This window comes from Pollachius pollachius, assembly GCF_949987615.1.
Source record: "Pollachius pollachius genome assembly, contig: scaffold_144, whole genome shotgun sequence".
Classification (NCBI taxonomy): Eukaryota; Metazoa; Chordata; class Actinopteri; order Gadiformes; family Gadidae; genus Pollachius; species Pollachius pollachius.
The window spans coordinates 26,030-38,356 of record NW_027641344.1 but is presented as its reverse complement, the minus strand read 5'-3'; the positions used below and the strand labels follow the sequence as shown (position 1 = coordinate 38,356).

General features: G+C 52.7%; 1 protein-coding gene across 1 annotated transcript; it reads left to right on the top strand.

The window, feature by feature from the left end:
- Positions 1-1,090: 1,090 nt before the first annotated feature.
- On the top strand, positions 1,091-10,239 carry LOC307091660 (uncharacterized protein). The gene is made up of 4 exons (XM_079759303.1): positions 1,091-1,209; positions 2,853-2,910; positions 5,242-5,325; positions 6,149-10,239. The coding sequence occupies exons 1-4, from the start codon at positions 1,124-1,126 to the stop codon at positions 6,344-6,346; spliced, it is 426 nt and encodes a 141-aa protein (XP_079615429.1). The 5' UTR covers positions 1,091-1,123; the 3' UTR covers positions 6,347-10,239.
- Positions 10,240-12,327: the final 2,088 nt, after the last annotated feature.

The window sequence follows — 12,327 nt, the reverse complement described above, 5'->3', positions numbered from 1 at the left end:
CGACACCTGGTGGCGGTAGTGCAGCGGTGAACAGTGTGTGACGGCGGCGCTCAGAATACAAAGTGGCGATTGAGAGAGGACGGCAGTCACGCTGATCTGCATCACGTCTCGGCAGCGATGGGAGGAGCCCTGCTGTTGTTTGTCGTTATGAGGGAGTATCTGCAGGCCGTCGGGGTATCAACAGAGTAAACACACCGCGTCTCCAACTCCTGAAACCGGCAGAGCCAGCGCAGAAAACGAGGACGGACGGAAGAAACCAGACGACAACAAAAACCGTCAATCAATGAAAACGAACAGATAGCCCCATCTCTCATGCCTCGACTCTGCTCAAACTGTTGTGTTGGAGTTGTGTTGCACTGTTTTCCGCACGCAACGCAGAACACACCAGTGTTGCTGTGAGGGCACCTCCCCGCCCCCTCCCTGTGTGGCCCCGGCCGGGTGGGGCCACACAGGGACCCCCTGGGCCCTCTGGGCCCCAGGGGGTGGGGTGGGGTGTGGTGGGTCGGTGGAGAGGATCCCTGCGCCGCTACCTGCTCAGAGATCTGCTTAGCTCTGGATCAATGACCCGCCGTTCTGCTGCTGGGGGTTTTTTTTCTGTCTCCCCCGCCTCCTCTCTCTCTCCCCTCTCTCTTTCTCTCCCCCCACTCCTCCTCTGTCTCTCTTCCTCCCCCCTCCCCCCCCCCCCACTCTCCCCCGGGCAGAGCTCTCTCTCAGATGCAGTCGCCGTGGCGATGACCCCAGTAATGAAGGGGGCTTTAACAGCTCATTAGCATACGGCCGCTGCCCCGCGGGGGTCCGCTTAACGAGCGCTTAATTGGCGTGCAGCTGAGGGGTCAGTGACGAGGGTCTGGCCCACGGGGGGGGGGGAACACGTCTGAGGAGGAGGAGTCTGTGAAAACGCTCCACTGAGCAGATTCAATGTGTGTGTGTGTGTGTGTGAGTGTCACTCCCACGGAACAGGTAACTCGTAACTGAACCTTATCGTAACTAACCCTTAATCAACCACCACCCTAATTAACCCTCTCTCTCTCTCTCTCTCTCTCTCTCTCTCTCTCTCTCTCTCTCTCTCTCTCTCTCTCTCTCTCCAGAGAAGCAGCGGACCCCCAGTCCCTCCACCGGGGCAATGATCGGGGGGATCCTGGGCTCCCTGGCCGTGATTGCCATCATCATCCTCATCGTCTTCTTCATCCGCAATCGCCAGCGAGACGAGTATGTCACTTCCTGTCTCCCCTCCCTGTCTCCCCCTCCCTGTCCCCCCCTCCCTGTCTCCCCCTCCCTGTCTCCCCCTCCCTGTCTCCCCCTCCCTGTCTCCCCCTCCCTGTCCCCCCCTCCCTGTCTCCCCCTCCCTGTCCCCCCCTCCCTGTCTCCCCCTCCCTGTCTCCCCCTCCCTGTCTCCCCCTCCCTGTCTCCCCTCCCTGTCTCCCTCCCTGTCCCCCCCTCCCTGTCTCCCCCCCTCTCTGTCTCCCCCTCCCTGTCTCCCCCTCCCTCTCTCCCCCTCCCTGTCTCCCTCCCTGTCTCCCCCTCCCTGTCTCCCTCCCTGTCTCCCTCCCTGTCTCCCCCCCTGTCTCCCCCTCCCTGTCTCCCTCCCTGTCTCCCCCTCCCTGTCTCCCCCTCCCTGTCTCCCCCTCCCTGTCTCCCTCCCTGTCTCCCCCTCCCTGTCTCCCCTCCCTGTCTCCCTCCCTGTCCCCCCCTCCCTGTCTCCCCCTCCCTGTCTCCCTCCCTGTCCCCCCCTCCCTGTCTCCCCCTCCCTGTCTCCCTCCCTGTCTCCCCCTCCCTGTCTCCCTCCCTGTCCCCCCCTCCCTGTCTCCCCCCCTCCCTGTCTCCCTCCCTGTCTCCCCCTCCCTGTCCCCCCTCCCTGTCCCCCCCTCCCTGTCTCCCCCTCCCTGTCTCCCCTCCCTGTTTCCCTCCCTGTCTCCCCCTCCCTGTCTCCCCCTCCCTGTCCCCCCCTCCTTGTCCCCCCCTCTCTGTCTCCCCCTCCCTGTCTCCCTCCCTGTCTCCCTCCCTGTCTCCCTCCCTGTCTCCCCCTCCCTGTCTCCCTCCCTGTCTCCCCCTCCCTGTCTCCCCCTCCCTGTCTCCCCCTCCCTGTCTCCCTCCTTGTCCCCCCCTCCCTGTCTCCCCCTCCCTGTCTCCCTCCCTGTCTCCCCCTCCCTGTCTCCCTCCCTGTCTCCCCCTCCCTGTCTCCCTCCCTGTCTCCCCCTCCCTGAGTTATTTTTATCTGATGTTAGCTAATATTAGCTCATGAGCTAGTGAGCTTAGCTTGTAGACGTTAATGGCGCGCTCATTAGCGTTAAAACAAACAGCTCTTTTATGACGCCGACCACAGGCCCACCCCCCCCCCCACCAACGCAGTACCCAGCTCCGACACGACGTCATCGCCACCATAAAACCCTCTAGGATCAATAACAGTAAACTTCCCGATCCCAGGCACTTAATGTACGCACTTACGATATGTCGTACGTCCAGGCACTTAGAAATAGCCCTTAGCATTGTGTAGCGTCTTATCCTAGCTGTCTCTGTTGTGTACGGGGAACGGGTTAACCTGGTGACTGTTTGGCACTCGGCACTCGGTTCTATGAACATCCTCACTGTACCAACAGGGATATAGTGTTGTTTCTCTTCCTCCTGACAAATGTGGATATTTTAAGTCTCTTTGGTTAAAAGCATCTGCTAAATGCCCTGAATATAAATGTAAATGTTCCGTTTGTTACTAAGACCCACTCTGGCGTTCTGTCTGACTTCCTATCTTCGTCATCGCACGGAAACATCCATTTAGTTCCACTCCAGCAACAAAGACCGCTTTGATTTGATCTGATTACTCCGCTCATCCCTGTGTTTCCCTCTCGTCCAATCAGCGGCCCTCCCAAGCACAAGCCGCCGCCCCCGGTCAAGGCCGGCAGCTCTACAGACATGGTGAGTGGCCGGGGTGTCTGTCAATCAATGGTAATGGTCATGGCGTTCACACACACACCACAGGCGCACTGTCCATTAACGCGCCCGGCCGGGCCTAATGGCTATTGATTGGTCCCTAAGTGGAGCTACACGTGTCAACATGATGTTTCTGCTGTAAGCAGAGGCCATCCCTCCCTCCCAATGCCTCTCCCCCTCTCCCCCTCTCCCCCTCTCTCCCCCCCTGTCATATCCTGCTCTCTTCTGCTTTCATTTCATCACCTTATCTCCTCTCCTTCCCCGCTTCAGCTCTTCTCTCTTCTTGCCATCCCACCTTCTCTCCTAACCTCACCTCTCCTCTCCTCTCCTCCTTTTCTCACACCTCCTCCCCTCTCTCCTCCTCCTCTTTGCACCCTCTCCTCCTTTTCGCACACCTGCTCCCTTCTCTTCTCCTCCTCGTCTCACCCCTCTCGCGCACCCCCTTCCCTCCCCCTCTTTTTTCCCCTCCCCTACTTTCTCATCCTCTCCTCTCGCCATCTCACCTTCTCTCCTAACCTCACCTTTCCTCTCCTCCTTTTCTCCCCCTCTCCCCCTCCCTCTTCTCCTTCCTCCTCCCTCCTCCCTCCCTCTCCTCCCTCTCTCCCTCTCTTACTCCCATGTCTTGTGTTGCACTGCAGTCCTCACACCCGGAGCTAGGCAGGTTTACTGCGTCTCACGTCCACATCACATGGCGTTATTAAGGCGTCGTTAGCTCCAGTGTTTAGCCTCTAGCATTTAGGGCCTAGCATTTAGCTCCAGCGTTTAGCTCCAGCGTTTAGCTCCGGCGTTAAGCTCCAGCCTTTTGCGCCCAGCGTTTAGCTCCAGTGTTTAGCGCCCTAGCATTTAGCGCATAGCGTTTAGCTCCAGCGTTGAGCGCCTAGCATTTAGCGCATAGTGTTTAGCTCCGGCGTTTAGTGGCTATTTAGCGCCTGGAGTTTAGCGCCTGGTGTTTATCCCTAGCGACCTAAGGCCGAGAGCGAGGGACAATCAGGGAGCGGTCGATACGGCCGCCGCCGCCGCCGCCGCCGCCGACCGCTAAGTGCTGCAGGAACAAGTCAGTAGGAGGCTGAGCTCGCTGGACGCGGGCCAGACGGGATCATTAATCCCCAGAAAAGTAGTTTTTGGTGGCGGGGAAGGCCGGGGGGGGGGGGCACTGTGGGCCGTCCTTCACAGCGTCCCAGGACTGTGTGCGTCTGAGGGGTGTGCGTCGGAGGTGTGTGCGTCTGTGGAGTGTGTGTCTGTAGAGGAGCCTGTGTGTGTCTGAAGAGTGTGTGTCTGAGGTGTGTGTGTCCCAGGGCTGTGTGTGTCTGTAGAGGAGCCTGTGTGTGTGTCTGTATAGGAGCCTGTGTGTGTCTGAGAGGTGTGTGTGCGTCTGTAGAGGAGCCTGCGTCTGAGGCGTCTGTGGAGTGTGCGTCTGAGAGGTGTGTGACTGAGGCGTGTGCGTCGGAGGAGTGTGTGTGTGTCTGAGGTGTGTGTGTCTGAGGCGTGTGTGTGTCTGTAGGGGAGCCTGTGTGTTTCTGAGAGGTGTGCGTCTGCGGAGTGTGCGTCTGCAGAGGAGCCTGTTGTGTGTGCAGGGGAGATGATGGAGGAGGGGTTGTGCTGCACACACACATCTGATACAGATGTGTGTGTGTGTGTTCTGTGTCTGCTGTCTGTACTCTGTACCCTGTGGACTGGGGGGGGTGTGCTATCCGGTTCTGTGTTTTGTTGTTTTGTGTGGTCCTGTGTCGTGTGCTTCTGTGTTTTGTGCTTCTGTGCGGTTCTGTGCATTATGGTTCTGTGTTGTGTGGTTCTGTGTTGTGTGGTTCTGTGTTGTGTGGCTCTGGGTTGTGTGGTTTTGGGTTGTGTGTTTCTGTGCAGTATGGTTCTGTGTGCTGTAGTTCTGTGTGGTTCTATGTTGTGTGACTCTGGTGTGACTCTGGTGTGGTTCTATGCTGTGTGGTTCTATGTTGTGTGGTTCTATGCTGTGTGGTTCCGTGTTGTGTGGTTCTATGCTGTGTGGTTCTATGTTCTGTGACTCTTGTGCGTTCTGTGTGGTTCTATGCTGTGTGGTTCTATGTTGTGTGACTGGTGTGTTCTGTGTGGTTCTATGTTGTGTGACTGGTGCGTTCTGTGTGGTTCTATGCTGTGTGGCTCTATGTTGTGTGACTGGTGCGTTCTGTGTGGTTATATGCTGTGTGGTTCTATGTTGTGTGACTCTGGTGCGTTCTGTGTGGTTCTATGCTGTGTGGTTCTATGTTGTTTGACTGGTGCGTTCTGTGTGGTTCTATGCTGTGTGGTTCTATGTTGTGTAACTCTTGTGCGTCGTGTTCCCAGCTCAACAAGCCGGGCAACCAGGAGACGGCTCCTCTCAGCCCAGGAGAGGTCTACTACGAGACCGGGGGGGCGGAACCCGTCACGGTAACACACACACACTCACACTCACACTCACAAAAACACACACACACATACTCACACACATACTCATGATCACACTCACACACATACACATACAAGCACGCACGCGCACACACACACACATACTCACACTCGCATGCACACAAGCCCGCGCGCACACTCACACACACACACACACGCACTCACACATACACGCACACACACACTCACACACACATACACACACACACGCACACACACACACACACACACAGACACCCACGCACACACACACTCACATAAATACAAAAATGAAGGCCGTCTGTGAAACATTTTCCTTGCGATCGATGCTTCTGTTGAAGCCAATGTTTTCTGTTTCTGCATAGCTCCTAGACACTGACACCCCTCTGACACTTATTGTGTGTTTGTACGTCATAGTATCCTAGCTATCTTTGTTGCATACGGGGAATGGGTTTAACCTGGCGATTGTTAGTGCTTGGAGCTTGGTTCTAAGAACATCCTTACAGCACCGACAGCGATATATTGTTGTTTCTCTTTCTTCTGACAAATGGACTTATTGTAAGACGCTTCGGATAGAAGCGTCTAAGCGCCCTGAACGTAAATCTGAATGAAATTTGCTTGGCTAGGCTAGGCTTAGTTAGGCTAGCGTTAGGCCAGCGTTAGGCTAGCGTTAGCCCAGTCCTCTGACTGACCAGCGGCAGCTATCTGGGTCGGTGAATCAAAACGCTCTTAACGGAGTCAGGAGCGAGGTTCACTGTGGAACGCCGGTGTTAACTCTGCATCCCCTGTGACACCCACTTCCTGTTTCCTGTCTGTGGTCCCGCAGAGTCTGGACGACGGCGCCCACCTCCGTGGGGGGGGCGGGGCCCTGAACGGGGCCGGTCTCAGGAAGGCCTCCTACGATGACGATGAGGACCTCAAAGATTCCGGGCTCCCTGACCGGGAACCGGCCCATCACCACGGCAACCCTGCCGCCAACATTGCCCGCGAGGAGAGCTTTGTGTCCGCTGCCATGTACGTGTAGCGCCGTGGCGACCTGGTGCCATGGCGACCTGGTGCCATGGCACCCGGGCGGCGGCAAAGCCCCTCGCCAGAGCGGGTTCCAGATCAGCATCGTTTATCAGGCGATTCAGCAGGCGAGGTTAAAATCACAACACCTTTTGCTAAAGAACTCTTTGAAGTCAAATCTGAGGCTAAAGTTATCCAAATCTGGCATTTTTTAAGAGTAATAATCGTTTTAAAGGGCACTTTGAAACCTCTTTTTAGGATTGGTAGAGTTAGCGATTTTAGCCTTTCATGCGTTTGTTGAGTTAGCCTCAAGCTAACTGAGGCTAACGCAGAATCACGACCTACGAGTAATTGAAAATCAACAAAATTGTCGAAACTCTCAGACCGGTCTTGGCATATGGGTATAAAACTGGAGAAAATAGCTTAAATTGAACAAAAACATCCCATAATATTCCACAGTAGAGTGCCGGAGAAGCCTGACGACGCTGCTGATCTGGAGCTGAACCTACTCCCCAAAGCTACGATGCAGTGATCTATTTTAATTGATTCATGTATAAAATACCGTATGCAACATTATGCTGTGAAAAAGGAAAAAAAAAAAGACAAAAAAAAAAATACTTTTTCTCGCCGTCACGCGAAAAGAAATCCATCGGAACTCCGACAACGGAACACGGAATCAGAATCGCTGATCCGCAATTACTTTCTCCCGTTCTATTTTACAATCCTGTAGAGTAATTCCGAACGCGTTCCACGCGGCGACCCCAACGCACGTTGGCCCAGGAAACAAACCACGACAGCGGTATGAGTTTCCTTATGTTCAGGGCGTGCGACATCGCGCCTCCACTGAGAATTCGAGAGAGAGCCGCCACAGCCAAGCCGCGTGTGCAGCAGGAGGTGTCAATTAATTATACACCTCCCCGCACACTGTGTGAGAACACACTCACTGGGCACACGCCGGCTACGCTGAACGCACAAACACAATCCCCCCCCCCTCCCCCCCCACACACAGACATACACACACATAACTCACATACACTCACACACACACATAACAGACACATAACACAGACATGAAGACACACAAAGACATACACAGACACACACACCTTCGGAGGAGTCCTTCCGTTTTTGTTTTTTTTGTGCGTGGTGTATCTGCATACATTGGAAACACACTGCCATCATTGCCATGTAAATGGTCTTGCTGTCTAATCTATGCAGAAGATGATGTATGTCTTTTGGTTGCTGATTGTAAAACAAAACACACATGGAGGGGGGTGTAAAAGAAATATGATAGAACTAATAGGCACAAATTGTCCTTCTTTATGTCCGAGACTACCAAACGAACAACACACACACTGTAAATACTATTGATGATATTGCTTATTAATATATTGTTGGGTGAAATGTCTACAATTTAAAAAAAAAAAAAAAAAGTATAAATATCTATATCCATACACATCGGGGGTGGTGAACAGTGGCTGTGTACAGGGAGAGGAACTAGATGTAAGCGCGAGCGGGGAGAAAACTGTGTACGTTACTACTTTACTTTCCAGGTCGGGTACATCGTACTGTCACTTCAAGTCTTTGGTTTGAGCGAGTGGAACAGGAGCCCTCAAAGTGTCCGGTTCGGCTCGCCCTCTGCATGGCATGGCAACCCGATCAAACAGCTTCTCATCTGTACAACAACTGTTTTGAATGTCTTAAAAAAGAGAAACGTCCAAAAAGCCTGTTTTTGTTTTCTACTTCCTGTTTTGTGTTCTACTTCCCATGGGTGATGGTGCGTCCACTTCCCTCCCCCCTCACAAGCACAACGCACGCCCCCCTTCCCCGCTGCACTGCATTATGGGAAAGGACGGACGGAGACAGTATAGCACGATGGTGTGTTCGCTTCAGTACCACTCGGTGCACGTCACAAACGCGCGCACACACCCGCCCACACACGCGCCCACGCAAACACACACAACACACAGAGGGGAACTCACCCCTTTTTCTCACTCACACCACCACGATGAACTTCTCTGTTCTGCCAAACACCTCCAAAGGAACCCCTCCTCGTTGGCTTTAAGGTAACCTTCCACCGAGGCGGCACAGCGGGGCGCCCACAGCCCAGCCCAGCCCCTCCGAAAACACAGGCACCGCGTCCCCCGCTAGTTCACTACCGTTTTGTGTCTGAGCGGTTCACCACCGCCGCCGTGGGTATCGATCGATCCAACGCCGTTCTGTTCCCCGCTCTCCTCACCGCACTCGCTTCGTTCTTAGTTCTGTATTTAGTTTTGTTTCTTTTTACGGGACAATCGTGTTTTATATTCTGCTGTGTGGTCGGGCCGTACGGGGTGATGGCGGAGGGGCTTTTCCGGAAGGTTTCGTTGAACTCGGGCTGTACACACTCCTCTGGTGGTTGTTCCCATGATGCACTGCTTTCCCACCGCGTACCTAACCTGACACCAAACCCTTACCTAAACGTATCGACCGCTGACTTTATAACTAAAGCTAATCATCTCTTAACCGTCGCTAACCTATTACCTAAAATAAGCATTTCTAAGCTATTACCTAAACTAAATCCCCTCAAACATAATACCTAAACCAAACCATTTATAACCTATTTCCCAAACTTTACCAGATCTCGCCTAATATCCAAACTTTACCATCTCTAGCCAAATGCATAAACGTAGCCATGTACAACCTTATACCTGAACTTAAATCCATGTATACGGTCGTAGTTCTGGTTTCAGCCTAGATCTGGTGATGAACATCTCTAACCTAACACCCAAACCTAGCCTCCCATTACTTCCAAATCAAACACTTTACCTCCACTGTATTCTCCAGTAACTATACGTCGTACTTTATATCCGAACTCTCCCTCGGAGGGTCTACCAGACGAGTGTGTGTAGTTTGGACACGGATGGGGACTTTGTCGATGGCTGGCGTGGTGAATGTGTTGTTGTAGTGTGCGTCGGGCCGTTGTGTGCATGCTGCATGGACGTATGGAGGAGTTGTGTGTTTGGAGTCAGGCGAGGTTTTACTATGAGCCAGGACCGGTGAACTCAGTGCCATGATGTCAGACAATCCTCCACACCGCTGTATTCCGGAGCCCTTTCACAATCTTAAAATGTGTAGCCTACTGATTTTTTTCTTCGCCATTCGTCGTTTATTTCCGGGTTTTATCGTTAACGTTGTACCACTCTCTAGTCTGTTGTTTACAGTCTTCGTTTACTTTCGTTGTTTGGGAATAAAAAGGGAAAAGTTGATCCTTGGTGTCTGCGGAGACCAATGGACAGACAGGAAGGAAAGTTCTTAAGACCACCTTTATTTAGCTTCAACCATTCCACTAGGGTAGCATTAGCTCCGTCAACTTTTTCCGACGCTCAGATAAATCGGGGAGTTGAGCGAGCATCCGATCTTTTAGGCTTCGGTGTCAAAAAGCGTGCCAGCTTTTAAACAATTTGACCATTCGATCCCTCTCTCTACCCTCTCCCTCCCTCTCTCTCTCCCCCCTCTCTCTCCCTCTCTCCCCCTCCCCCCCACTCTCTCCCCAGTCATCACCATGCAGCCAGACGTGCCTTCTTCTTGTTACGTAGCGTGTCTCGGTAGTGACGCCTCTGACAGCGTTGCCAGATTGGGCCAGATTGGGTGGGAGATCTGGCCCAATCTGGCAACACTGGGTTCTGGTCCGTCCCAGGGGACGAGGAGCGACTAGAGATGAGCAGGGAGAGAGTTCAGCCACTGAAACACCTTCACCTGATGGGCGTTTATCTTTCTGATTTTATGCTTTGCAGGGGTTTTGTTTATTTTGATGTTTTTGATTTGATTTCGTTTTGGCTGTTATTCATTTTGTGTACCGCCGGTCGCATTGAGTGTGTTGCTTTCTGGGAAACGTATTAATGTCAATGTTTTACAGATCATTGTCTTGTCTAATAAACTGTAAACCAAACGCGAGCGTGGTGGCTTGGCTTCAATGCGCTGTCAGAGCTGCGGTAACACCGTCCAGTGAGCCCTTTATACCGCAACACTGGAGACCCAAAGAACGAGCTGAATGCTTAATGGTAAATGGACTGCATTCATACCGTGCTTTTCTAACCAAAGGCCACTCAAAGCGCTTTACAATACTGCCTCAAACTACCCGTTCATGCACACATTCACACCTCGACGGCGGGCTCAGCCACGCAGGGCGACAGCCAGTTCGTCATGAACGACCTTCCGGCTTCCAGGCAAGCTGTTCTACCTCCTGAGCCACATGCCGCCCCTTGTTGAGTTCAACCCCCCCCCTCCCACTACCCATCAGACACCAGGACAAGACTGGGAGGGTCCATCAGTGACTGGGACTCAGAACCTGTCTTCAGTTACAGTACGGATTAAGTTTATTGAATCATGTGTTTAGGGCGGCAATGGCTACGACTGGGGAGCTGTAGAGAGGAGCAGGAACGAGCCGGGAGCAGCAGTCTGCGATCGAAAGAGTCTCCCACACCGAGGCAGGTTTAGTCAACCGGAACTGATTTCCCCACCGAGCGGTTCACTCTCTAGTGGCTGTCGGATCACTATGACATTCCTACCGAATTAAACTGAAATTATATCTCTTAAACATCACACCTACAGCCCCTTTTAAGACTGAGATTTAAAAGATGTGTTGCGTTCAGTTTTATATGTATATTTGGGTTAGCTTGCTACTCTGTACTCAGGGCAGTGGACACATCATATATACCTAGTACCATCCTATAGAAAATAATGCAAATACTTGGTATTATTGTTACATTTACATTTAGGGCATTTCGCAAACTTTTATCCAAAGCCACTTACAAGTTCATTTGTCAGAATAAAGAGAAAAAGCAATATATCTCTGCTACACTATGCACTATTCCGTGAAATGTTAGCGTGAACCACAGCTGCCACACATTAGCTGACTCTGCATGGTTGTTGGGGGGGGGATTAAGTTCTGCTAAATGCGCTCTAAATCCCCCGACCTATGGCTTTATTATCGTCCCAGACCGCCCGAATTCAGCCCACGGCGGTTAGCCGTAGCGACACGAGCTAATCATTCGATTAGCAGATAAAAAGGGAATCCAGACGCGGTTTAGTGCACGGAAATAATCCAGCGGGGTCGGAGAAAGGGTGAGAGAGTGAGAGGTGTGGGGGGGGGGGGGGGGGGATCAGTGTAAAAGAGGTGGAGGGTGAGGAGAGGTTAGGAGAGTGAGACGAGGCAGTCGGTATCGATGGCTGAGTCAATAGTCACCGGGGGGTAAGAGGGACGAGTGTTAGCAGGAACATGTGTGTAAAGCGCCGACCTAAACTCAACCCCCAGCCCCGTCCAGCGCGGCAGGGAACCACGGACAATCGCACAGCGTGTCTGCGCACTTCCGAAAAACTTTCAAGCATATGGGAGGAGGGTCGTATTGGAGGGGGGGTTGACAAGTTTTGTCAACACCGAAGTTTTTCCTTCTCCACCGCGGCTGAGATGACCTGACCACTAGAGGCTCTACTGGTTGTGGAAGGACCAGAGACAGCGGAGCACCCGACGCAGACGTTTAGGATTCATAATATCATCCGAAGGCACACACAGCTCTTAGCAATGATAGTATATGATATTATGTAGATATTAAAGAGATATTATAGAGCTCCCGGAGTACGCAAACGGCAACATTCACTTTCTCCTCCACGTTGCAGTTCCCTCTGGACGTCAGGGAGTGAACGCTGATAGGCTCACAAGACAAAGCATCGAGCAAAAGGAAAGTTCAAATATTTAATCTCCCAAGAACTGAATCACACTTAATCCGCCTGAGCCAGGGTATTCCCACAGCGCCACTCATCAATTTGCATCGCAGGTTTTTCTAGTGGAAGATCCGCCTCCAAACGCGTCTTTGCATTGACTTTGCATTGACACATCCTTTTGCTCATGGGTGCCAGTGCCACGACACAAACCACTGGGACCCGCTCCCAGCCCAAAGGTCTCGGGTTCGATCCCCAAGTCCTGCCCGCTATAAGGTGTGTGGCAGACGCCCCCCC